A 27,621-nucleotide genomic window follows, 5' to 3' on the forward strand; every position below is an offset into this window, starting at 1 on the left:
AAAAGGCTGCTACACTTTAAGCTTGGGACAGCTTCCTTGCTGAGATCCGTCCAGAAAAGGAATGTACAGTATTGATCCATGATGGGACGAAATTGTGACGCTGCTACAAGGGGAAAATAAATTTCTGGATATTTTGATACTTTGTTTTCTTTTTCTTTTTTCTTTTTTTTTTTCACCACTGCAGTTACCACAGTATTAATGTGTATAGAATCTTTCAGAGTCTCTGATAATATACTGAGTCTTGTAGATTTGAAGAGTCTGAGTTTGACTTTGAACGTCCAAACCGGCGAGGAGAGAAGTCCTCTGGAATCCCGAAACCATTAGTTTTTCATTGTGTGAGTTGGGAACATTTTATGCGCAGTTGCTCAGTGTCCAGTGGACCATGCCGTTCACACCGGGGCAATATGGAGGCTGAGGCCATGGTCCTGCAGGTTGATTTGGTTTCCATGGTAACTAGTGACGGTCATAGGCAGTGGCAGCAGTGGGAGGGGCGGAGCCTCTCGATGCGGCACTATAATAATAAGGGGAACCTGAAAGTTAACAGAAGAACGAGCCATTTGAAACAACAACAAACACAATATTTTACTGCCATTTCCCAAATTAAACATGAAATTATTAGGTTAAAGCCAAAGCTAATCCAAAGATTTACTATTAATATTATAGTAGTAGTAGTAGTAGTGGTAGTGGTAGCAGTAGTATTACTATTATTAGTATTGTTAGTATGCTATCACATTATTTCACAATTAACAGCTATTCTTCTTGAAATCACACTAATTTTAAAATTTTAAAATCTCCTGCTGTCACTCATACTCACTTAGTAATGCTGGGTTGCTGAATCGCCAAGCTTCGTTGTAGGTTGTGTACTGTGGATGACTGTAGGGGTTCCCCGAAAACTCGCTCCCTGAAAAACAAAACAACAAATCAATTAGCATTTCAATGCGTCAAACCATTACCTTTTCACATGCAGTCATTTCTCGTCATTCAAACAGGATGCAATTTGAGGGGAAAATGATAGTCATCTATGTGAGGCCAGCCAAGCAAGTAATTTATTTCTTTTTCATTTCACTTAAGTTATGCAACACTGAACAATACAGGAAGCGACACTGAAGGCGGCTTTCCCTGTCCCATTTACGGATATCTACCCATTCTTCATCCTCCAGTATATTCCAAACCAGTCTAATAAATACCGAGTGGTATTAAACAGTTTCATGCATACATTTTTGATACGGCGCAATAAATCTTGCAGCCTTTCTTGGAGGAATTTTACCGTCTTCAATCTGAACCCCTCCACTCTCAGGTCTGGTGTTTTGTGCACCAGAATTTCATTGCGCGGGAAGTAACTTTGGACCATGTCAGTGAGCATTGCTGTTGGTTCAACACGTTTCTTTCTTTTACGAGACAATAAAGGCTAGATTTTATATGAAGCTGGTGAGAAATGGTTTTGCTTTAACAGTGTTTTGCGCCTGTCACTAAATCTTAGTGGTTGTGTGTTGGATGAATGGGTTATAACACAAAACCACTAGCCATGGGATTAAGGCCCTCATCTTTTGCTTTGTGCCACATAAGAACAAATGGAAAATAAAAGCATGTTTGACTTAACGTCTTGCCACCCACATGATCCCTCCAACAATTTTATTAGTCAAACACAAAAGTTACAAAAAAAATTGCGGTAAACAAAAATTGCATTGAAACTAGATTGCTACCACAGCTCCTTTTTTTACTGACAGCGGTTGTATTGTATTAACTATTTGTAGAAATATGACACATTGGTGTTTCATAACTGAACCGAAATGAAAAATAACAAAAAATACTATGGCAGCACTACATGTAGGAGAAAAGGGGAATACCCAAGGCTTATGACGGGTCGTGTGATTGGTTAATGATATGCCAACACAGCTGTGCACTTGATCGGTTTCCCTTTCCACGTGGGTTAATCACATCAAAGTAAAAGTGCTGCCGGTGTGTGTGTGTGGTGAAAGTGATGGTGGTGGTGGTGGTGGTGGTGGGGCTCCAGAAGCATGAACCCGGCACCAAACCTGCATCCTGCCTGCGCGTCTGGCAGCGAAACACTAGCCTGACCTCCTCGGAGAGATAGTGATTTGAATATTTACCGGGCTCCCATGCCTCTGCCTTTTGACCCTTAACTGTTTGCTGTGAACCTGAACTGCAGGTTAAGTAGAGGGGGAAAGGGATATGCTCCGGAGCGCAGAGGGCCGGGGAGGGCTGTTTATCGACGGCCGGCGAGAACGGCCACGCGGGGAGATAATGAGCCAATAAGGCGGGGAGGAAGGTGGGAAGGAAGGGACGCCGGTGAGAGCAACACTGTCCTCTCCCCTGCCTCTGATCACTTATTCAGCCTGTCTAATCCAATCATACACAGAGAGCTAATATAAGGATGTGTGCGCCTCTTACTCTACAGGTCAATATTCATTGCCTCCCCTGTGTAATTCGGCGCTATAGTCTCTTCGCTCTGCTTCTCGGCTACTACACCTGTTCCTTTTGAGGGCGACGCCATCTGTTAAATAGACCCTAATGATAATATGAAGCGGTGGAGTCTTCTCTCACTTACCAGGAACCATTCCAGCGAGCGTGGAAGTTGGGTAGCTGCCCTGGCCTGTAGGGGGAACGTGAGGGGGGTACCCGGGTAAGGTTGTGTTGGCCATATCTCGACCTGGAGAGACAAAACAAAAACACATCTTCAGTGCTTTTAGTGTTAAAAGTCTAAATAAAATGCAAAACCACCTCCTAGAGATGCACAATACTGCCATCACTCCACTTTTGACAGACCGACCCATGCCATATACTGTGGACATCATGACTAATCACCACCATAGTTCATAATCTTTCCAGTAATAGGTACTATTCAAACAATGTGGTCCTATTATCTGTCTTTAGTGCAACAGAATGATCTAATCCTGTTAGTCAGCAGCAGAAAGTACCAGTCTGCCTCTCTAAACTGAAAAGAAGAAGACAGGCTACTGTGGGGAAGCGACTGAACTCCAGTCCCATAAGTATGTCTCCTCATTACACCATTCAAACCTGTCTAAATATAGCACCCTTTGCTGAACTCCATAAGCCTCCTCTCTTTTCCATTAGCTGGGCCAGAGTGAGGCTGTAAGGACCGAGCACACTGGCCCCTCTGAAGAGCGTCACTCGGCCCGGGTGCAGATGCTCCATATTCAGCTCTGTAATTGGGAGTGACGGTTGGGTGTCCTCCCTAGCCTACGGGACGTTTGGACCGCCGCACGTAGCCCCAATCTGGCCGGGGCCGGGGTGGAAGAGGCCCCCGCCACATTGTCAGCGGTGAGGGCCACTTGTGCTCAAAGGGAAAATCATCTGCCATTGGAGCTTTAATGAGGAACTAGTGGCTATAATGCAGCATAACACCACAAGACACACTGTTGTGCTATTGAGGCATGAGCAGTTATCCACTGTTACTGGCATTATAAACGAAGAACGTCCAGGGATACAGAGAAGTTATATACAGTTTTCAACTAACCATCTCTAAAGATGAATGCTCATTCAAAAATTATTAAGTAGCCTTTTTGGTGGCTTTCTGGCAAACTGCAAGCGATTGGAAGCAGCAGGATGGCCTGGATGACCATGACTGAAATGTCATAGTCTCAGTGAGATATGCTATATACTCAAAAATGAAGGAATAAATATATGGCATTCTACACTGTAATATACTTTTGCACATAGCTATGATGATCGTCACACAATCCATATTATACTGGGGATTTAACACTATTGTTACACTGTAGTTTATAAGTGCAAAATAAATTTATCTTGCCAAATATTGAGAAATGAATCTGAATGAGTGCAGAAACTACAGGCAAATTTAGCTATCGACATAAAAAAATCCAATTTCTTCATGTACAATATCCCCAGAAAACTTAAGGGGGATGGAATGAGCCCTTTGGGTATTGAAGTACCTGCTAGCATAGGCTGGCAAGCATACTGGCTATGGATGGGGGGGCCATGGGGGCCGGGGGGGCCAGGGGGGTATGAAAGGACTGGTGCCTCTAATGAAAAGGCAGGGTGGCAGGGCCTGGAGGTCCGCAAGGCCCAGACCTGCCAGGGAGGAGGAGGAGGAGGAGGAGGAGGAGGAGGAGGAGGAGGGGGTGAAAGGAGCCATGGAAGCCTCATATGGCTCTTGCTTAATGCAGAGTGAGGATGGATGGATGAAGGCTTTTGTCGCAATGGAAAGATACTTATACACACAATATGAGAGATAGGAGCACATAAACACACACACACACATGCAAGCCCACACATAAATAGGTTATTAAAACATATGGAGAACATGATGAACATCTCTATTCGTCACCATCAATAGTATGACAAATGAAACGATTAGGACTCGCGTCGTACCGAACAAACGCTTCTCTATTATTTGCAAATGTCAGCATTGAACGGCGCATTGTGTCAGGACTGGTAGGATGTGTCTTTTGGTTAAAGTGCTGAGACTGAAGGGCTGCGGTGTTCAGAGCTTTACAGAGGAAGAGTGAGGTCATGCCGGACCTTTCATTTATAATAAGAATTAGTTAGCCACAAGCCAGTGCACATAAGTCAAAGGGAGCCGTGGGAGTACTGTAGGTGGGGGGTCCAGCAGGGGTGGAGGCGATTGTGTGTGTGAACGTGTGCATGTGTGTGTGTGTGTGTGTGTGTGTGTGTGTGTGTGTGTGTGCGTGCATACAGTGGTAGCATCGTAGAAGTGTCCCATCATGCACTGATCCAGACTTTTCTCCATGAGTGCAACAGCGGCAGCAGCAGACAAATGTTTCTTAAAAGTAGAGCTAAATACTTTTCCTCTTCATTAACTGGGTTACATCATTCCTTGTTTCTTCTGACAGATGAAAGAGCACAATGGATCGCTGCATTTACTGAAGTCTAAACAGCTACATCCGGTTGTTACTTTCCTCAAAATATGGCTAAGCTGCAATGCCAGAAGTAGAAATTCTCACCTAGAAAGTTGCTAGAAAGATAATAAAATACATTTTTGTGGTCATTCATTTTTGCAATTTTTGGCTTTGGGGTTTGGCCACAAAGTGAAAATCATCATATATTTCAGTCAGTTCTTAAAAGCACGAGTCATCATGTTAAAATGCAAATATACATTATGTGAAGGACTGGGCATAGATTTATCAAAGCTACAGATACACTGATTATTTTTTTGATTGATGTACATTTTTTTCAAGGGTTGTATTGTATTACTCATTCAGAAATCATTGCTAATAAATATAAATAACCATCAACTTGCCATTAACTTGAATCTTTTTTACAGTATTTGCTGGCTGACTGTGATAATCACAGCCCCTGTTAAATCATGTTTTTGTATATTCCAAGATACAGTTGGCAATGATTGCCAACTGCTCTGTGACTGTTGCTTTATGTCCCCTTTAAAGCCTCTTTCAGAGAGGCGCCGGTTGGGAGAACTCTCTGTACAGCAATGATAGCCTCATTAGCTGCTTCCTAGCCATTGTTGTTTTACAACAGAGATGTGTGTCCAGATTCTCATTAAAAGATGGGCTTCTTTATATTGTCTGCTTCCACTGACAGTCCCCTTAGATTGAACGCCAGCAAATCAAGCTATTTATTTTCCTCTGCCCTCCTTTCCCTCTCTGCACAAATCAATTCAAAGATTTTTTGGTTTGCTGTTACAAAAGCCTGTTGATTTCTGTCTTAATTTGAGAAGTGGCTTGTAATAGGGGCTATTGAGCTAGGAATACAGTATTGCCAGCTTTAGTGTGCCTTGAAATATTTGATTTTTTCAGAAAAGATTTAGCTGGATTGTTTGAAACTTCTGCTTTTGCAGGCATTTGACAAAGAAAGTAAAAACAACTTCCGAAAGAGAACAAACAAGCATAAAGTACCAGAGGGACACACTAGATTTGCACTGCATGGAGTGGCAGGAGCATCATACAGTTGAAACCATTTTACCTCCTCAAAAATACATCCTGTCAACCCTTGATTACATTGCTGAAAGACAAAGCTTCATGAGATTTATCTCAACCCATAACAGCGTGACAACAAACCTGATGTACGGTCCTTGCATTTACATCAACTCAGTTTCTTAAAACACGAACAAAAAATCCGGGTGACCTTCTTTTTAGTTGGCACAGGAACAAAGTCATTTGTGAATGACTCTTTTGCTTGCAAGAGTATTAAATTTAGCATGACAGGGACACCTTCATGTTTGCTACAACAACAACCAAAAATCTTTGACCTCCATTTTCTAGGCTATATGCAGAATGGAGCAATTTATCACAAGCCAAAAATCTCTGCACCCTAATTAATTACAACTAAGTAAAGAATGTTTGGAGAGCCAAATTGCTTTAATTCCCCAAACACCGGCTGAAAGTCATTCATTATCAAATGTGTGCTCAAAGGTTAGTTTGCTTTTGTGAAGACGAAATAAGCATTAATTTCAGAGCCTAGGCCTGAGTTTCCCCTGTGGGAAGAGAGGCAAGTGGTTTGTCATTAGGCCACACATCACTGACGGCAGGTTCACTGTCTGATCGTTGCTCGCTGCTCACTGGACAACGGCAGGTCTTGGTGCTTTCTGTGTAGTTCACACTGAGAGCACTCACTCCGCTCCCTTAATTGAATCTTAAGTTGAAGAGTTTGGATGACGGTCTTTGCTGGCCAAACTTTTGTTTCTAATGACTGTTGGGGAGGGATAAAGACCAAGTGAGTCTACAGAAGCAGCTGCTTAAGGCCCTTGAAGAGGAGAAGTGTCATTGACACAGGGACTTTAAGCCCTTGGAGACTCCCATTAACAGGCCCAGCAGGGAATATGTTTAAAGAGCCTTCAGTATGCAGTCACTCCGCAGAGATGTGTAAAACTCCCGTTGAATGCTCAAGGGAATTGGCTCAGTGTTCGAAGATGGCTCGAAGTCTGAAGCACCATCAAGAAAACAGAGGTGGGCTGAGTAATTTCAGGAAATACAGAAACTCACTATAGAAATAGTGGACAATTGGCCGTATCGAAGCCATCTCTCCATTTATTTTTCAAAATACACAAAAAGTTCTGAGCTCCTCCTTCTACTATTCATAAATTCACCCAAGGCTCACACTATTTGAATTTTAAGCAGTTTCAATGAACAAGAATAAGAAGCACTTGAGATGAAATCCATCTCTCGAAGGGAATTCATCAAAGAAATTACTTCCCATATCAACAATAGAAATTACCTCACAATATGCAATTGTCCTATCCACATATTCATGGAACCCTTTGGTGTTTTTATGGGGTAAGAGGGACTATTTAGTAGGTAATACAGCATTAATGTGGAGGAGAGAGGGAGAGAAAAAAACTGTTTTAATGGAAGTGGCTTCTTGCCTCTGAATTTCGATGATGTGCACAATGCCCTTAAATCCCTTTCTTATTTGAGCCTGCTTTGCAGGTACTTTTGAGCCCTAATAGGATAAGCAGAGGACACAAAAGATTTCTATCTCTCAAGCCTTTCAGTTCACTGAGAATCCCGATCTCTGGCAATGAGCACTTCATGAATCATTCATTTTTAATAGATTATGCAAATTCCAGGACATAAAATCAACAAGATCAATAACTGCAGGCATTTTAATTGGTGTTAGAAAACATTTTAAGGATGAACATAATCTCCAGTTCTTTCCCCCGTAAAGGCACAATTAATTTGAAATTGGATCTCAGCCTAAATGCTCTAGATAATTTACTACTTTTTGCATGGCTTAAAATTCCTCTGGTAGGCTTATCGCTGGCAAGTAAACTGTAATACTCAGCCATTAGAGAGACCACACACCTGAATATCACCTATTATCCACACAGCCACTGAGGGAAAACCAAGCAGAGGAGCCACTAACCAAATACTAATTACCAACTGCAAGTCAAAGCGCTGTTTGTTCCATTAGTTTGACCTCTGCTGTATTTTATTTCTCTGTCTCCAGTGAGATGTAGCAATAGAAAGGGCATGGGGTAGGATGGGGGGGAAATATAATTAAAACTCTTAATTGTTAATACAAAAGCAAGCAGTACAAGTAATGTCGTTCAAATGTAAATACACACCGCGCCACATTAATATATATATGAATACACGTTTTTTCTTTCTTTTATGTTTCACTTTGTGCCTGTATACAGTATATTAAAGCAGTAAGGCAAGCCTTCAGTGGCTCTCTCTGCAGAGGCGTACACCATCTAAAACATCCCAGGTGCAAACAAAGCCACCTGCCTGCAGTCAACTAGTAGAACCAGGCCTGCTTTCATAGGACCATCAGTGCACAAAGGACAAACACACACCTTTCTTCTCACGAGGCCTGCCTTACAGGGGAAATCTACCTCCCACATATTAATGAGAAAAGGGCCCTTTCTTTTCTCATAAGACTGCTTGGCTATCATTTGAGAAGGGGGCTGCTGCAATTTTCAATCACCCTGTCCTCCCCCACGCAGAACTCGTTGCCTTTGATGGCTGCTGCATAATTATATGAATTTTAATAAAAGCTCTGTATATTAATCTCGGGCCCCCGACAGTAATCGTAAACTTTCAGTAAACTTAACCTTCTTCTTGGTAATAACATGGCAACAATGAAACAATATTTCAATTAGCCAGGCAGTCATTAACTGTGACAAGGAGAGTAGAAGACGAGAGAGAGAGAGAGAGAGAGAGGGAAGGGGAGAGGGAGAGAGATAGCAGGGAGAAATAAATGATCATAGTATTAGAGTTAGGTGGCAGAAACGCCAAAGCGTATTTACCAAGGCATATTACTCGTGGTGGTTTTGGAAAGCGCACACAAACTGCTTAGTCTCACAAGACGCCCAGCGAACAAATCACAAGAGCAACACGAGCAGCGGGGAGGAAACGAGCAGAACGAGCAGTCACTCCTGGTGGCTTCTGCAAGACCTTGCTCTGATACACAGTCATAGTTCTGATGTGCTGACACCAAAGGTCCTTGTCCAGCAGTGACTGAACAGCTTGGTCCCCCCCTCTCTTATCGCCCTGCTGGCTCAGCAAAAGCGAGATGGAAGACAGCTGCTAACATTACAGCTTTTTACCACATCATTGTACCACCTTTTCAGCTCAGAGTCAAACAGTATTAAAAAAGTCTTCACACTTACTTTCTTGTTTTTTGCTTTTATTTTCAGATATTTCTTGTGAATTGCACAGCATGCTTATTCTTTGTTTTTTTTTTCTTTACTTTTTACTTTTTTTTTTACATTGTTCCAAACAGTAATCCCCTCAGCTGAAGCTGTGGCTCGGGAGCGTAATGGCGTACTGTATGGCACTTGATCTTACCTACAGGGTAGCTTTGCGACACGCTGGGGCCCAGGTCTGGGTTGGCGCTAGAGGATAAACTGGGCTTGACTTCGTCCAGGCCGGAATTCAGGGCAGGGAGCGAGTACTCATTAGCCTGGGAAAAGGACAGTTGAATCATTACACAACCAAACAAAACCTAGATGGAAATCCTCCCTTCTCTTCCTCCATTAAGCGCTCCACATAGGCCTATGTGCGTATACATTTGTATGAGAGCATTGTGTGTGTATGTGTGCGCGTCTTTGTGTGTGTTTGTGTGTGTGTGTGTGGAAGCCGCAGGGTGGCAGTTCAAGCATATCATGAATGTATTTTGGTATTGTCTGAGAGGAAGTGGGATTTTGAGATGAGTGAAAAGCCAAGGCGTCAGCTGGCCCTTTGTGCTTGACTGCAGTCCTACCCCTGATCAGCCAAGGGAGAAAGCAGTTCTGCTTTGTTACAGGCACACCATGTGGCCCTGTTTGAGAGGCACCATTCACCTTTTTTTTGCTTTTAATTTGGAGTCTAAACCACCTTTAAATTTCATTGCCTCTCATCGCTGAATAGAATCACTTGTACAACTTGCACTTCTTGTTACCATTTATAAATAACAGAGGATAACACTTCCTCTTCTTATGGTTATTCATGCTCTATATCCATACAAACACTTTTTTATTCAACATAAAAAATAATCTCTGCTAACACTGTTCAGTACGCAGCTATAAATAGATATTTTTTTCCTCCATCGCTACACTTCTTTTGTAAACAGCTAAGGACAGTCGTGGCAGATGTTAGCAGGTTTTTTTAATGAGATGAGACTTCCGGAGTCTCAGTGTTGACAATGTTTGTCCAGAGCGCAGTGTGTGTCTGAGTGGCTCAGTGGGCTGCGCTCCCACAGGGGACGCCTGTGACCCCACTCTTGTCTGCCACTATCACCGATAAACTCTAATTGTCTGCTACAACTGTTCGCTGGCACAATGTCGGATGTTTTCCTCTATTCTTGAAGGCTTCAGACGCCGAACAGACGTTTTATCATGCAGATAAAGGGCAGGAGGCTGGAAACTGAAAAGATAGATTTGAAAAGGATGACCAAATGGCTAGCAGAAGTGTGGGAGGGGTGAAGCCATTGAGTTTTGCATCTCCAGAATGGGTTTTTAATGCCCCGCTACAGAACCCAGACACTGGCTAATAGGGCCACATTTTCCAGAGGAAAAAAAAGTGAGGGACCCATGAAAGGGAAAGTGCTCTGATTAATATTGCATTAAATTAAAGCTGATTTTTCTGGACTGTTCCTGGCCTCCTTTTTTTCTTCCTACTGGCCCTTTTTTTTTTTAGTCCTACCCTTTTCCCTCTGCCTTTTAATACTCCCTCTGACGCTCTTCGTGATTGCAAGTCATTTCCAATTCGTTTTGGTATTGATCTTCCAGTAGAAATCAGTTTTGTAATTAGCTGCAAATTAGGCCCTCTTCTGGAGGTGAGGCCTGTCCCACTGATTTATCACCTGCGTAATTCGCCCCGATTGGAGAGAAATTAAAATGAACTCAATTAGGCGATTGCTTTTGCTTTATGGGTCCGACTTGTAGTTTCATGGGAGAAATTAATAGTCTCTTGTTGTTTAATAGTATAATGAAAGTAAATAAAGGTTATCCATTGTAATAAGCCCAGAGCTTTTAATAAGAGGTGGTACATATAAGGTTTCTGGCTGTCGTTTTGTCGTGGGGGTGGCTGTTCTCCAAATGCCTCTTAATTTTTGGAATGATGATGGATAGGTGGTGGCGAGTGTGGTTTAATATCAGAAAGAATAGTAGTAGTGAGTAGAAAAATCCTCATTTTGCGGGCAAATGTGAAGGCTTTTTGCAATGTTTGCATTTCATATATCCATTTCATAAACATCTTACAGTAAAAGCAGATTTGCACACTGCTTCAGTCAGAATAAGGAAAGAAACAAGAGCGAGAAAACAGTTGAATAACACAGCAGAAATGAAGAAAAATCTAGGTATTGATTAATTTCATGTTGCCTTACTGTTATTCTCAATTATAGGGGATACAAGGAATGTGTTTTTCATCACAAAATCAATACTGTGTGGGAGTTTTCCTGGTGATCCCTCCAGCATTATACATGCTGGTTTGTAATCCAGCGAAATTACTGCTTGACTCACACGTTTGTTTATTTAGCTTTTCTCGTCTTGATATGTTTTTGGGGATGCTTGAGTTTTTCAGCAGAAATTGGCACAGTATCGCATGCACAATTATGGGGGTGTGAATGTGAACAAAGGCGGAGGCGGCGGGGTGCGGGCGCTACTAACCTGTTCCGGTTTGATGTGCTCCGATGTGGGGAAGACGTCAGGGTACGACGGGCGCTCAAAGACCCGGTCCAAAGCTTCCAGCTGCTGCTGAGTGAAGGCATCTGCCCTCAGGTGTTTCCGTAAACTCTCCACACTACCCTGAGAATCACTGTTTGGGCCAGAACCATCTGAACCATCTACAAGAAGAGAGAGCAACAATCGAGATGCTGACCCTGGAAGCTGGCCTTTACTTCAAGCTATGTACTTTATATTCTCCTCATGGCTTTTTTTTCTGTACCACCACTGTGGGGGTCTGAGGAGGATAGATGTAGGAATGGAGTGCAGATTCAGTAAGGAACAGTTTTTTTTTCAACACATCTTAATGGCTGTGGTGAGCCACTGGCTACAGTGCATCTCACAAGCTTTTCCTTTGCCCGGGAACCTGCGCCCCCCCACAGTATTAACACCATCATGATGTGAAAGCCCCGTGGTAATTGATGGATTACCATCACTTGCAAATATATACATGTTGTGGCAACCATGTATACTAATGAAAGCGGCAGCTAGCCTATTATAGTGCCTTTTTTATTCCAGGCGGAGGATTTGCTTTTTTTTTTTTTTCCTTTTTCTCCCCCCCCCACCACCACCACCATCGCCACCCTCCCTCCCTCCCTCCCTCCTCCTCCTCTCACAGAAATCAAGAGCGGTGTTTTAAAAGCACAATTTCCCTTTCACAATTTAATACTGCTTTCATTCTCTGTGAGTACGGTTCCATTTGGCAACAGCGGTGGAGGACAAGAGGCTGAATAAAATTGTACAGTCTAGTTCAATCATCTCTCCCAGGGACAGGCTCTCCAAACACAGGCATTTTCTCCTGACTCCTGACCTGATTACCCCACTGTTGGGAGAAGGATGCCTTAGCTTTTCCCTTTGTCACTTGTGCGCGATGCTTTAAAGCCTTTACAGACCACCCCGCCGAAACCCCCCGAACCACCCCTCCCTTCCTACCTCTTTCCCCTCCCTCTCTGCCTTCCGCCCCGGCCTTACCCCCAGCCCCTTTACCAAACACCCCCACCTTTTTCCCCGGCTGCAGTGGCTGTGTCTGTAGGTCTCCTCCCCGGATCCCAGAAAGCCTCAGCTCCCTTACAAATCTGTCATTCTAAATTTGCAGCAGATTATGTTCTCTCCTCACTGGGAGAGTGGTGATATATGATATGCAAGGCCCCTATTGATTGCCTGATCTGGTGGCAAGAGGGAGCTGAAATGAACTTGAAATGAACATCATGCCTCAACTCATTGTGCGTATAATACTCTACTTAATCCCACATTTTTCTCTGCCATGGAATTCAATTGATCAATCATGTCTCTGTGATAGTACCATTTGGGAGGGTTATTGCCATTCTATTCTACTGCTTGACCTTTTTTCACAGGCTGAGGCCAGAGGATGAACCTGACTCCCATGAAGAACTAAACGTAAAGGAGCTATAAAAGAGACTCGGGAGTGTGTACCCATGCGCACGCACGTGAGTGTGAGTGTGTGTGTGTTCTAGCGCGTGTGAGTGTGCATGTTGCCCCGCAATACATTAGCTAAAAGTTTGCAAACAATAGCTTATTAACTATTGATAACCCTGATTTACTTTGGACATGTTTTGACTGTACAAATTAATATGATTATTTACACTTTGTCAGAGTATGATTAGTTGCATGGTTTAGTACAATTGCTACAGGCCCAAAAAAGATTACTGCAATGTTTGTTTTTTGTTTGTTTTTCTGAACTGTGGCTCATCTATACACGTAGCTACATTCCTGTCAGTTGAACATTATAATATGACCACATATCTGTGAACAGGCAAGTTTTCTGGACAGCCACAATGGGGGCCCTCGCCTATAGCAGCTGGTTGTCACTTTATCAAACTCAATTGTTCTCCTTGGTACCAAAGCAAATAGACTCATTAATTACTTTCCATCAGCCGGCCTGAGCAGCAAGCATGATCAATACCCCCACATTTGTCATTCACCACTATGGAATACACTTCCCACACACAAGACAACCCATCCCGGGTCAACCTACACACTCTTCCTCCTGCTCAAATTAAGGACACGGTCCCAACTGCCCTCCTTGCTAGCAGTCCCATTACATGTGTAATTCCCATATATTGCACCTATGACAATTCTGCAAGGACCATATTTTGCTGATGAAGGGCCTGGTGACATTTAGAACATTTATGTAGCCATGTAATTATGCTTCCTCAAGGTACATAAATCAATTTTACGCATCCTTAAAATGTCTAAGCACTTTATATCATATAGCCAGTAAAAGAAATCACATCCACACACGCCGACTGACATTTGCTATTGAGATCTGATCTCCATTATTTTGACATTTCCAAATCTGCCCATTATGCAACAGTGATAATAATCTTTGACCACAGTGGCTTTGTTGGTGTGTTACGCGGTTGTCCCGCTCTGTGGTCGTTTATTGATCATCGCCGGAGTTGAGTGTATTCATCTTGACATCGGTCTGTATTAACACTCCGGTAACGAGGGAGCAGCCTCTATCAGATCAGATAACCAGCTCTATAAAGCAGACTCCTCTCTGCGGGTCTGGCACCCGGAGGTCACGACCCCTAGCAGGAGGCTTAGCCAACACAATTCTGGGTCTAGGAGTGAGACTGACTGACTGACTGCCTGCCAAACAAAACAGAATAATTAACATCGGGCATATGAATGAAGAGCTGGTTGAGTATGACTATAGGCTTGAATAGTAGTTTCCAAAAGTATGACCTGAATGGAGGGGGAAAGAATCATTCGAGAATAAAAAAGTTAAGTGAACTTCCACGTTCTTGTTAGAGGCGCAGGGAGGTGAGCTGGCACCTCGAGGTCATGAAAGCCCCTCTCAAATGAATGAGCTTATTCCTCTCGTCTGCTCCGTGTTTAAATAACATGTCAGCATACATATGCTCTTGTTCCCTTAACACGTTGTTATGTATTTTGCTGTAATACACCTCTATAATTCCCCGCCTGATTCAATTCTTGCCTAAATGAAATCAAATTAACACTCATTTGCATCAAATTGGAAGAACTCAGATGCATTCTTCTAATTGAATGTTTTGATTATGTAAACAAAATGAAATACTGTCATTGGAATGTAATGTGTTCTGCACGCTCAGTCTCAGGCAGCAAAACAAGGATAAGAACAGTGATTGCTAGTGAGATTCAGAGAGGGACAGTATGGAGAGGCGGTAACATCACTTACTGAAGGCCATTAATTTGCTGTGATGTTCCCGGGCTTTTAAAGGCTTTATTAATCTAATTTGGAGGTGCAGTTAGGTGCTGCCTGTCTGACATTATGTTGTGAACTGAGTTCCTGTATTGGTTCTCCCTCTCCCCCAAACAGATGCTGAGACACGGAGCGGGGTGCGACGCTGGCCTGCTCCATCACTCATCTCTACTCACTGTTCAGTCCTCATGACGCTCAGAGATGAGAAATAATTAATTCAACAGCTACTGAAGCACAGAATCACATTCATCCTGACTGCCACTGGCTATTGTTGTTGGCTTTTGAAATATATGATGATCATCTTATCATGAAATTTCTCTCTTGGTATTTCTCTCATAAATCAAGAAGAAAGCCTGACACAAGGCAGAGAGCTTTTCGAATGGCTGAAATTAAGAATCGTCTACAATTCTGATTGTGCAATTTGTAGGTGACTCTGAAAGGACGTGTGATATGACTTTGAAAGAGCGGACACACTTCGTGGATCATCATTCTCTCCTTTGGCCGTTGCATGTTCTCAAGAAACCTCCAAGCTATCTGCTGAAGTCAAGTCTCCAGCTTGGTAGAATATTCACTAATAGCAAGAATTTGAACAAGACCATTCACAAAAGCAATAGTAAATCAATACTGCAATGTATACCTGCTGCTGTGTATAATTTCCCCTAGCTTTGAAAATATTTGTTATGTCACCCAATTCCTTCACTGGTAGGATAGGAGAGAAGCGCCTTAAGCTATTTCCTTTGTCTGTTCTGAACCCTATAGTGTCAGAAACAGTGGGGGTGGCGGGGTTGGGATGAGGGTGGGGGGGTGAAGGTGGGGGGGTGGGGTGGTGGGGGGGGGTACTTGGATGTTAATCTGTGAGGTAATAGCTTTTCTCTGCAGAATTGCAAATTCTCATATATGTCACTTTGTAAAGCGCGCGGACAGCCATGGTCACCGAAGACACCATCTCGAGGGGTCTCTCTCTCTCTCCCTCTCTCTCTCTCACTCCCCCCCCCCCCCCACTCCATCGGCAACAATAGCTGCCAAGTGTAACATGCTACTTTTAATTTGCAATAACACGTGACAATAGCAGATTAATGGGTCTTATGACACCTGTGTCCCTGAAGCTCCTCTTGCCGAGACCCAGTGTACATAACGTGTGTCACACTACATTATCTCTACATCCCTCCTGTAATGGGGACCTTTTTTTAAGGGCACTGCTGACTTGGAACTTAGGAGCTGTCTGCCCGGCTGGCAGAGAGCCACGGCGCTGCCTAAAACAAATACTCCGGGCTGCACAGCCAATCCATTTCGCTGGGGCCGTGCTGCACGCCGCCTCCCCTCCCCTCCTTTCCCTTCGCTCATTTTTGCTCATGTTTTCAACCCTTGATAATGACTGCTTGTGCCATAATCATCATGAGGCTTACCAAGTTAAATAGGGCTCAGGCATTCTCAAGCTACTGTGCTGTGGGGAAATTTAATCCAGGCATTAACTGACTATAGACTACTGCCTACTGAGCGATGCAAAATAAGTCTGAATAACAAACAAGGCAATCCTGAAACGCAGACTTCAGTTGGGGAAGAAAATAATGATCTGCCATGAACCGAAAATGACTATAAAAAACCATGATGGTTGCCCAAACTAGCACAATTGCAGAACGTCGCTTGCATTCAAACTAGTCGGTTTTAGAGAGCGATTCGACGGATCATTCGCAGAATCTTGACAAACACGAATACAGGTCGTCGTTGGGTGAGGTGCGCTTTAAGAGTAGATAGCAATAGGACAACGCTATCTAGAGGGTAACACTGTATGTAATATACTATTCTTACAAACTGTGGCTCGAGGCGAGACATTGTTTTTGAAGCACTGTTTTGATGCTGTGTGTGTGCGGCCAAGGCCTGGGGTTTATGTTTTGGAAAGATAAAGTATCCCTGACCCTGTGGTTCCAGGTGGGTACCAACTGGCCGGGGAGGTTGAGAGAGTATATAAGAACCACAGCGACCCCCACCCTCGCCACAAGTCCTACCCAAACACACACACACACACACACACACACACAGGCACAGGCACACACACACACTCGTGCGCACACACACAGCTTTCTTCTCTTTCATCGTAATGCTGGCCGAGCACCTAAATCACAGAAATGGCAGCACATCAGGGGAATCATTTGAGACTGAATAGCCATAGAAACATGGGGCTGTCACCTAGAAGACCTCCACAAAACAGGCTCTCTCTCTCTCTCTCTCCCTCTCTCTCTCTCTCCCCCCCTCTCTCTCTCTCTCGCACGCACACATACCTTACTCCTCTCCATGCCCTTTAATACCTCTTTGCCCTTCAGTAGCAATCTGCATAGAAATGTGTGCATTCTATCATTCAGTGACTAGACATTACACCCTGGCTAATATGAGAGGTCCTAGAATGACTGAAAATGAACTCTTGAAAATGCCAGACGTTTGCATTATGCCTCGCGATTGCATCTCTTACAGGGAGAGACTTGATTATGTCATTTGCCATGTCCACGTCATGCTGGTTTTTATATCTTTGCCAGGAAATCTACCTCTGACAGGTCATTAGTCATCCCTCCCTCCCTGCACACACATAAAACATCAATTCCACTCAATATCCCGCAAACCCCGCGCTTCTCACAAATGCCAGAACAAAGAAAACGCTATGTAAACTGCTGGCGTGCCCTGATTAGCTCTCATTCCAAAGCACTGCAGAAATAAGGCACTCATTGCCTACCCTGTTTGAGATAACTGCCCCCTTTCCAGCAGCCTCGCCGTCCCTCCACACCGCACACGCCTCGTAACATGGCAGGGCTGCGAGCGCATCTGTTTAGCTATTCTCGTCAGCTCCTTATGTAGTGACATTAAGGAAGCCTATTGCTTACAGAACCAATAATCTATATCGCCTCAGGCTCCTTATATCCACTAACCTACCACTTCAGCAGAAGAAGTGGAGGCACTTTTGTTGAAAAGCCTTCCGCGGAGGTATAGTGCTTTCTTGACTGACCTGGGTGGTTGGCTACATCATCTTGACATGTAATTATCTAAAGCCCCTTAATCACTTCCATAAAGATTAATTGCAGGAGACAACAGCGGAGGTCGTGTCTTCAAATCAAAAGACTCCTTGCCAGATTGACACACCAGTATAGCAGAGTTCAGATTTAGGTGTTTTATAACGCTCATCTTCGGGAACAAAAGCGAGTTTTAAAGCTCTGGTTGCCAGTTCAGCGAGGTGTTTTTACAGCGTAGTCATTTTGAGTGAAAATATTCCATGTGTTTGTATTTTTTTTTTCTCATGATTTTAGGTATCTACATTGCCAGAGTCTAATCATGCACAATATGGCTTTTCCTTGCAAAAATCTCTTTCTCTTACCGTCATCTCTTTTCCTCTTTTCGCCATTTGATCGTGGAATACCCAGAATCCCATTGATGGAGTAGGACCCAACGGGGTCATTGGAGGCGCTAGTTACAGGCGGAGAGGCTGTGCTTGGTACTAGGAAAAAGAAAAAAAATTATAATCATCCAGCTTTTATTTTAAAATTAACATGTCCAATATAATGTTCCAAAGCTAATACAATTATGTCAGAAGGCTGTGTAGTAGTTATGATGATGCAGAGAGCTGCAGTATTACCTATGGTGTGTCCTGGCGTCGACAGGGACGTCCCGTCAGGAGATGGATGGAAAGGCTGCTGGACTTTTGTTCGGATGATCCTGCAGAACAAGGAAAAGCAGATGTTACCGGTGCTTTTGTTTGACCGACTTCCTCCACTGGAAGATTTCCAGACGGCTCCAATTTGAATGTACTGTTGTTGGGTCACAGCAATTTGTTCCCCATGATGGAGAGATTACCAGTGTCGTGCTGCGCATTCAGAACAGTATGTATGATTAAGATATCAAACACAACTCATTCATAAGAAGGGATCTAGCCGGCGGTTCGGTGGGCTCTACCTTTTAAGGTGAGATATAGAGAAAAGTCTTCATTGCACTTTTGGTCTGAGTGATCTTGCAAACAAAGCATGAAATCACATCAATTCACCTCAATGATCAGCTTCACTGACTCTACCTGGCCCACACTAATCAGCTCTCTCTCTCTCTCCCTCCCTCTCTCCCTCCCTCCCTCCCTCCCTCTCTCCCACTATGGAGCGGTTTCGTAGGGCGATCTGCGACTGCTGGCCCTTTGCTTCCCAGATCAAACATCTCTGTAGAACCAGCAGCCCCAAGTGCCAATGCGGATGAGGTTGTATTGATCGGGGCTTGGGGAGAAAAAGTTGGGGATTAGTCACACGGGCAAACAGATGCAAATAGAAAGCTATAAATTATATGTGACAGGAAAGCAATAGTTCCTTATTGCCTTGCACAAGCTTACGCCAGCATTAGATTCCTTTAATCTGAATGGCACTTGGGGAGAAAGGGAGCTGTCACAATAATTTGTAAACTTTAAAACTATTCATCATGTATGACACAGGGGCTATTTTAGAGCACGGGCAGGAGAGGTCGGGTAAGGACTGGAGCTTAGACCTCGGTTGTGGTTTGGTTTATTTCGGAGCACATCGCAGCTTTGATTCTTTTGCTATTATTTCCTCGCTTCTTTTATTTCCTTAGATGGAAAATGCGCACTTGCTCCGCTCTGGTTTCAAAGATCCTGCCACCCGGATTAGGATTTTAAACCAATAATACTTTCCTCTTGTTGTTTTTGTCCTCGGAATTACCATATCACCCAGAGATACATCAGATGATCTGGATATTGATATTATTGTGGGTGCCGGAGGGGTTTGGAGGAATATATCTAACACTGTCAAAGCTCTCCTGGGGGGCAAAGCTACCTAACAACAAGGTTTCCAGAGAGCACATATTGATGTTTTAATTTTTTTTTTCACTCTCTCTCCACAACAGTTATTCGACCCCTTGACTTGTGTGTGCTACATAAATTCAAAGACTTTATTTGGTATCCATGTTCTTGATATTGAATAAGCAATTTGGGAGAATGAATTAATGACTTGGCTGTTGCTGAAAATCCCCTGAAGAAATATTAAAATTGCTTTACTTCTGAATCAATAGTATTGAGCGCCATTGAGGACCTTTTTTTTGTATGTCTAGTAGCGGGGGGTAGCGTTACTTGATGGTAATACCTTGTGGTGGCCCAGACACACGGTACAACACTATCTCTGTAGCATTTAATAATGCATGCAGGGGAAAGGTGTTTAAATAGAGCATCCTCTTTTGTCAACAGTCCTGAGGTCAGACTGTCTGCCACAGAAACCCACTGCTGGCCCCGGTCAGAGCCATCCATCTGGAAAAGGCTTTGGCTCCGGTCCTTACCTTTTTCTGACTCGTCTTTTACTGGGAAACACCCCTCCTGTGAGAGACGAGCCCCATTTAAGCATCTGGAGTGAAAACTTCTCCGTGCTCATTACCCAGCCGATTATTTTGCTGCTGTGAACTGAAACAACCTCGCTGACTCTAATGTTTCTTTAAACAAATACAACTTGAGGTGCTATCAACTGATCTAGAGCCAGGCCCCGCTAGTGAATTAAGCACTAAGGACGTTTCCATTGATTTTTGTGGACTACTGCCTTAGAAATTCAAGCATGTATTGAAATATTCAGCTTGAGCTAAATCAAAATGAATACGTTTGTGTCGTCTGCATCGTTTTGTGTATGCTCTATTTTGTGTGCTCATGTGAATGCCTGTGTGTTTGTGTGTGTGTGTGTGTGTGTGGCAATGGGGTGAGAATGACAAAGTACCACATTGAAATCTTACATTTCTTTTGCTAAAAAGGTTGCTTCACGGAGGAAAATATTCAGCATTATGCAATAATAGGAATTCAAAGTAGCTCTCATATTTGGCTAATAGAATTACACTTCTTTGTATTTTGTAATTTAATTTCCTACATAAACAAAGACACATAAGGCTGCCCCAGTCCAAAATAGGGCGCTTTAATTAGAATTGAAAAACTTTATAGGGGTCTTTTAATGATATTAATGTACATTTTGAATTTATCACATACATGTGTCTGAGCCTCCTTAAATGGGGCTTTTTAAGCAACCACGAACCATGAAATGAATTTTCTTCAGCCTTTCTCTATTTAAAAGATGTCTTGTGTGAAGCTGTCCATGCTCTCCCATCAGCTCATTAAAATGTAATGCTGATGCTGGCTCTATGGAACAGTGCCTCTTAACCAAAGTTCATCACCGGGGATCTCTGGCAGGGGGGGGTTGGGGTGGGGGAGGGGGGGTGGGGGGGGGTGGGGGGGTGATGAGGGGGTCCTGCTCCCTCCTTTAGCCTTGCTCCTGCATGGCTGCCATTCTCAAAGTGCTGCTGTTTACTTATTTCTGTAGGAAATGAAGGATGTGTTGCACCCAACCTGAGTGCTTGGAATTTTAAATGTAGATAAATTATCAGTGTGTGAGCATTAAACATGAGCTCCACTGTAGAGTATATTGGCCTGTGCGTGGCTATTTTAGTGCGTTTTTAAAAAACAATAATCTAGCCACTGATTATTACACTGTTATTTACCATCGTCATTATTTTAAATTATTAACATTTATTTAAAACAATATATCACCTCGAATTTAAGTATTCAAATCAGGAATAATATCATGGATAAATAGAAGGTGATTTTTTTCCCGATCTAACTTCACACACACATACACACACGCAAAAAACAGTGAATTAAAGCCGCCATCGCCGATTGAAAAGAAGCGTTTTTGGTCGCACCACAGCCCTTTCATATCATTATTATTATCTTTATTTTATTTATTTATTTTTACAGTTTTTAGGTCAATCCTTTACCAACTATAGTCAAGCTATTCTCCAACACACACAAGGCACGTCTTTTAAAAATCTCCCAGAGAAGCAGCATGTTCTTCTATATAGGCTGCTCAGCCCCACACATTAGATGTGCTAAAGAAAATTGGCCTGCTTTATAGCGCCACGGGATCTGGTCACCGAATATTGATCGGTTTTCATCTCGACAGATTCACTCAGTCCTGGATGTACTGCTGATTGTTGAGGGAGTTGGCTGTGAAAGATTGAATTGCACCTCTGAGACCACCCTCGGCCTGGGCAACAAAAAGTTGGTCAAACAATATTCTGCTGTGGGTGCTGCACTTAGCAGAGATAAGCCCGCTGTGATAAATGATTTCCAATCTGCTCCCTCCGACCCCTTCATTAAAGGGTCTGCATGGAGGCTGCGGCCGTTTGTTGAATCAACCAAATTTCACCCGAAAAAAAAAAATCTGAATATTCAAACGTCGGCTTTTAGACTGCACGGCAATGGATTTCAATTAGTGCGCTTTTTCAATTTAATTTTGCTGTATGAGTTAGTGCATTCCAGATGTTTCACGGGTGAATTTGAGTGAACTGTGTCTTACCTGTTAATTGACGAGACGCTGGGAACAGTGTCGTTGTCGCAGATGCCCTCTGCCAGCAGTCTGTCTCTGATCTCCCAGGCGAACATGGTTGGGTTTTGTCTCTTGTAGTCTGCTATTTTATCCACAACCTTCGGAGTGGCCACTTTTGGTTTAGACCCACCAATCACCCCTGGTTTTATACTGCCAGTCTCGTAGTATCTGGAAAAAATATGAATAAAATACATGCCTGTTTATCGAAAATAATATCCTCAGTGAAGTGATGGATAAAGTGCAATAGCCTATTTGAGACTGATGCTGCCGGTGGGCACCGTTCAGAAATACATTTATTGTATTATTTGATGTCCAAATGGCACTCTCATACACTGGATTATTATTATTAGCCTATTATTATTATTTCTAAGCAAATCATGTGTCCAGTAGTCTTCCCATATTTAAACAGTGAGCTATTTCCACGGGAAAATATCCATTAAGACGGTGTCAAACTTTATTTTCTTCTCCAAAAACATCAAACTTTAATGCTTATGTCCAAATCACATTGGGCATAACTTGTGATATGTCCACTTTTGACTGACAGCAGCTAAAATCCCAACACACATATTCATACTGGAGGAAAAAATATTTCATAAATATTGTGCTGGCATGAATGCGGGAGTCTGACATATACAACTCAGTCGTAATTCAATAAATAGCTCCTGAATCCTTTTAGAGGCAAACTTTGATTTCCATTCATGTGATGGAAGATAAACCCACCAAAACCCATTTTACTCATAGCCCATTTTTAATACATAGCCTATAGCCTACTTTTAAATAGCGTTTAGACACATTTTCAGGCTGACACGAGTATAATATGAGATAAATTCATAGTAAACATCATAGCAACTCCTATCAAGCTAATTTAATTTATATGAAGACAGAGTCCTTAAAGGATAAAAAAAAAGAAGCATAAATCAATGCTTCTCTGAAAGTAGAACTGATTTTTGTTGATGACCAGATCACCGCCTGGAGGTCACAGTTCACCCCACCTCTTCCCACCACTGTTTACCCCATATATGACCACTTCCAGAGGCACTATATTTTTCCTCGGAGGGTGCCTACCTGCCCAGGATCTTGCTGACGCAGCCGTGGCTGACCCGCAGCTGCCTGGAGATGTCGCAGGGCCGGACGCCCTGGTGGGCCAGCTCCACGATCCGCTGTCTCACCACGTCCGGGAGGGGTCTGCCGTTCACAAACACCCCGCCGAGCTGGTTCACACCTCCGTGCCCTACGTGGGATACAACAGCACCACCACACACACAGACCCATAACATTACATACAGTCTGTTAACATGCGGGCGTCATGTGTACGGAGAGGTGTGGGTGTATTTTAGTTTAGGCGAGTCTGGTGGTTTTTCATTCTAATGGAGAGAAAATATCACGCGATAAAATCCGTACTGTGGCAGAGCAGAACCATTTTTGGTGCTGCAAAGAACCCTTATAGAAAGGTTCTCTATGGCACCAATGGCTTTATACATGCAATTATGGTGCTATGAAGAACCCTTTAGAATGCAGAAAATGTTGCAAATCAACAGTAGCCTATTATCATTTTTTTCCTTGTTTTTCTTTACAAGGACACTGGTTTCTTAATTCTGATTTTCCAGTTTTTTTATTTGTATTTTTTTAAAATTTAATTTTAACAAATAATTGGGTTGTTTACCACTACACTAACCAAAGAGACTACTTCTTCTGTTTGAGTTTGTTGACCTCCGTCTCATAATTTACCCCATTGACCAAATAATAATTTCTTGCCAATCATCTTTCATTGCTCCACTTTGCCCCCAGAAAATTAGTGGATATGGGAGTTTTGGTGGCAAATTATATTAGTGAATTCCAGACACCAGGCTTATCACAACACTGGAGACTTGGCCTGACAAATGCATGTTTCCTAGTTTTTTTATGATAAAGCATAAAAGGGCATTTTGACAGCTGTTGGACTATGAATGGGCCTATTTGTCTGAGTGCCTGTGTAGGTTGTTGGTCTGTTTTTTTTCTGCCCTTATGTTTAAGACTAGGTGATTTATCTCCAACCTCAACGTTTTTATTGATAAAAACATTATTAAAATAATGTCAAAATTAAAATAAAAAGAAAGGAAATATTCTGGGGTAGAACACTGTGAATTATGCAGCATGCCTATATTTTAATTTCAGACTATATCTGCATTTTGTGCTACAATAGCCTATAAATTCAGCTTATACACAAAACTAAGAGTAGATCGGCCTACATCATGGGAGAAATGTATTTTTAATCATTTGTTAGTTTTACTGAGACTCTAATAGTGAAAAGTTTCTTACAGCCTCACACCCTCAGTCAAAACACAAGGGTTACATTTTCTTAGCAAGTCCACGGCTCAGGTTGGCTATTAAGTTGCAAGCTCTTTCATTTTCCTTGCACGGTAATTGTAAATAATTGAACGAGCTTTGATTACTCATATTACATATTATGTAGTAAATGAAGAGGCCATCAATTATTCAGATACATTCACTAAATTACAAGTAAACAAAATTTGGCCTCGAGTTGGATCTGCGATATAAACAGACTACCAAGCTGGCTGTTATTTGAATTATTTGAATTATAAATGTGTTATTAATGAGTCCTGACTGCTTATTACCCGTTGTGCGGAGGCTCCACGGTAAATAGTGGTGAGCTAGATGGACTACTGTAAATTACTGAGTACCTGCCAACGCATGTTCTTTGTTTACTTTCACAAGTTTAAATTCTGCTAATCTCAGCTGTGTGCATTAGAGTAGTGTAGTCATTTATGATATTATTGAGAACATTATTACTAGCAGGTTAGCTGAAACATGCAGACATAAGGCGTGAAGTGTGAAATATGAGGGAAATATTTCATTATCGGCCCTGCTCTTTCATGTTTTTCCCTGCTAGCCTATATGTCTGTTTAGTAGCCTGTAACTTTGTCTGTTTTAATGCGCAAAGATGCACGTTGGGAGTGAAAGCATTGCTGTGCTATCCGCTATAGGCTATAGGCCTTTGTAATAACTGTGCAAAAAAGCTCACATTATTATCCGCTTACATGCAAGCTGCACCATCTCACAAACTCAGGTTATGCTACTTACGGTGCATCGCTGAAAAGGGGTCTGCTTTGCAGTGAATATCCATTGGATAGCAAAGGAAAGACAGATAATCAACTGAAGTCGCCGTTTCGCCTTCCTATCAAGGATAAAAATGTGAAGAAAAAAGGGTAATTCTACTCGATGGAGGGACTCAGTTTGCCCCCCCACTTGAACAGCCGATCGGATGGCAACTTCTTCCCAAAAGTTGCCTTTTCTTTTCTTTAACAGTCCGGTCCGGGAACGGAGGTTTGGCAGGTGCGCAACATGACCGAGGGATTGTTTCAGTAATACGACCTGTGTTTATCGGTATTTTTCAAAGCCCGGGGTGATGAGAGGTAATTCTCAGAGCATGTCAGCGAAACAGACCACGCTTAAGAAATGAAACGTTCACGTCCAGTTTGCACGGCTGGGTATCTCCTCAATCCCGGTGGCCTTGATTTACGCATCAACACGGCGGAGGAACATGGACACACATCGGGTTTCCCTTTTGCTCTACAATAGGATGCGTGAGGCTGGATCTTTGGGTTGGGAATGAAGCCTCTCTCTCTGTCTGTGTTTCTAAAAGCTGCAACCCTCCCTCCCCTCCTCCCCTCCCCTCCCCTCCGCAGACCCCCCTTTTGCTTATATGGATGACTTGTCAGACAAAGGCAATAGATGCCAACACTTTGTGATTCGCCAACGCCAAAAAAAAAAAAAAGAAAGAAAAAAAAACTGGGGGTCCAAATGAGGAGGTCCTTGGGTCTGACACACCGAAAAAGGGGGGGAGGGAAATAAATAAATAAGGAATGGATTCGGAGTTATAAAGATCAGAGTTTACTAGACATTATAACAAGGGCTAATTACATGGTGGTTTATACCGGGAGTTTTGAATAATAGAAATAGGGATTTAAAAAATATTTGTTCTCTTCTGATCTCATTTTTGTTGTTATACGGACTAATAGCCTTTATTTCGGGATATGCAGGAAATGTGTTTAGGTCTCTTCACAGCCTGGATTTAGCATGAGCGACACTTTGCATTTTTTATATTTTTTTGTAATTTATCTTTATGCCCGCAGTGGAATGCAAGTAGGCCTCTAAATCATTTATTTATAACTTTCCTCACAGTAGGCTTCGATAGAGAACATGTTAGACTTGGCAACTGGTCGCAGACGCACTGACATTATTTTTTCTATATTATACTGATAGTGTGATCATGACAGGCTTCCTCGTGGTCCAGACTGGGAGCGGTGGTTGAGGTTGGAGGTGAAACTGGTCTGCGGTCAGCAGGTGCGTCAACACGGAGCGATGCCCCAGAGCTTCTGTAGATGGCGCTGCATAGTTTCATAAATGTAAAGGGGCTGTGGAACAGGGTGAAGCCTGAAAAAAAGTAAAAGTTAAGGTGCACTTCAGCGCCTAATGATGAAACTGATAAGTGTTGATGTTCTTCATGTTAAATTCTTGATAGAACCATGTAGGCTATTGCAAAGAAACAGTATAAACTAAGAGCTCTAATTCGTCTGAATGGGAAACTAAACTAACAGCATTGTGAAATATATTGTGGAGCATCATGCAAGTCAGTTGGTGCATCTATGATTTAGGATACATTTTCCGAAAAAAAATACAAAAATACAAATAAAAAATAAAGTATTACTTTTAGTAGCCCAACTAAAAAAAGTGTAACCTAGCTGGTTGCAATTCTGATGTTTGAAATAATGACTGAAAATTTCCTGTTTTTTTTTTTTTATTTTACTACACGATTCTACTGTAGGTAATTCGATAAATCAAGCCTTATAAGCTGAGACAGGCAGTCCTTTGACATTTCTGTATTAGGCCTAAAAAAAATATGTAATCAAATCCTTATTATTAGGCTATTATTATTATCATTAGTATTATTATTATTATTCATAATATTATTAATATTATACTACAATAAAAAGGTTTATTTTAGGATGGCTCTTGTTTGTTTTTATTATTTTTTATGCACGGTGGAGGCTGCATTATAGCCGGAGAAAGCTCGCCTGATATTTGGCCATTTTGGGAGGTGTGGGGGGTGTTTTGGGGGAGGGGGGGGGCATCTCTTAGGGGCAGACGGCCACATCTAGTGCTCTGCCTCCTGGTCAGGTTAGGGGATGATTTCTCTTTTTGTTACTGTTTTTGGAGTGAGCTTCTGGTACAATATGTAGCACTATAGGCTGTAATTTCACACCCGGCTGCACATTTCCCTTAAAGCTACATTCTTTTTTTTTTTTTTTTTTTTCTGTTAGACCCCCCCTCAATTCTTTCCCCCATGCCCTTGTGCTCTCCACAATTTGGTCTCCCACTGCAAAAATTAAGCATTAAGGCTT

The 27,621-nt window shown here is 42.6% G+C and overlaps 1 protein-coding gene across 1 annotated transcript; it reads right to left on the bottom strand.

Moving 5' to 3' along the window:
- Positions 1-389: 389 nt before the first annotated feature.
- pax2b (paired box 2b) lies at positions 390-25,349 on the bottom strand. Its single transcript, XM_071907696.2, is given in 14 exon segments — positions 390-511; positions 815-901; positions 2,570-2,671; positions 3,936-4,053; positions 4,055-4,191; positions 9,088-9,090; positions 9,270-9,384; positions 11,570-11,745; positions 18,190-18,309; positions 18,448-18,527; positions 22,190-22,387; positions 23,285-23,450; positions 24,639-24,641; positions 25,301-25,349. Coding segments are annotated over 14 exon segments (1,470 nt in total). The 5' UTR covers positions 25,344-25,349.
- Positions 25,350-27,621: the final 2,272 nt, after the last annotated feature.

The sequence above is a fragment of the Centroberyx gerrardi genome, chromosome 20 (genome assembly GCF_048128805.1).
Source record: "Centroberyx gerrardi isolate f3 chromosome 20, fCenGer3.hap1.cur.20231027, whole genome shotgun sequence".
Lineage (NCBI taxonomy): Eukaryota > Metazoa > Chordata > Actinopteri > Beryciformes > Berycidae > Centroberyx > Centroberyx gerrardi.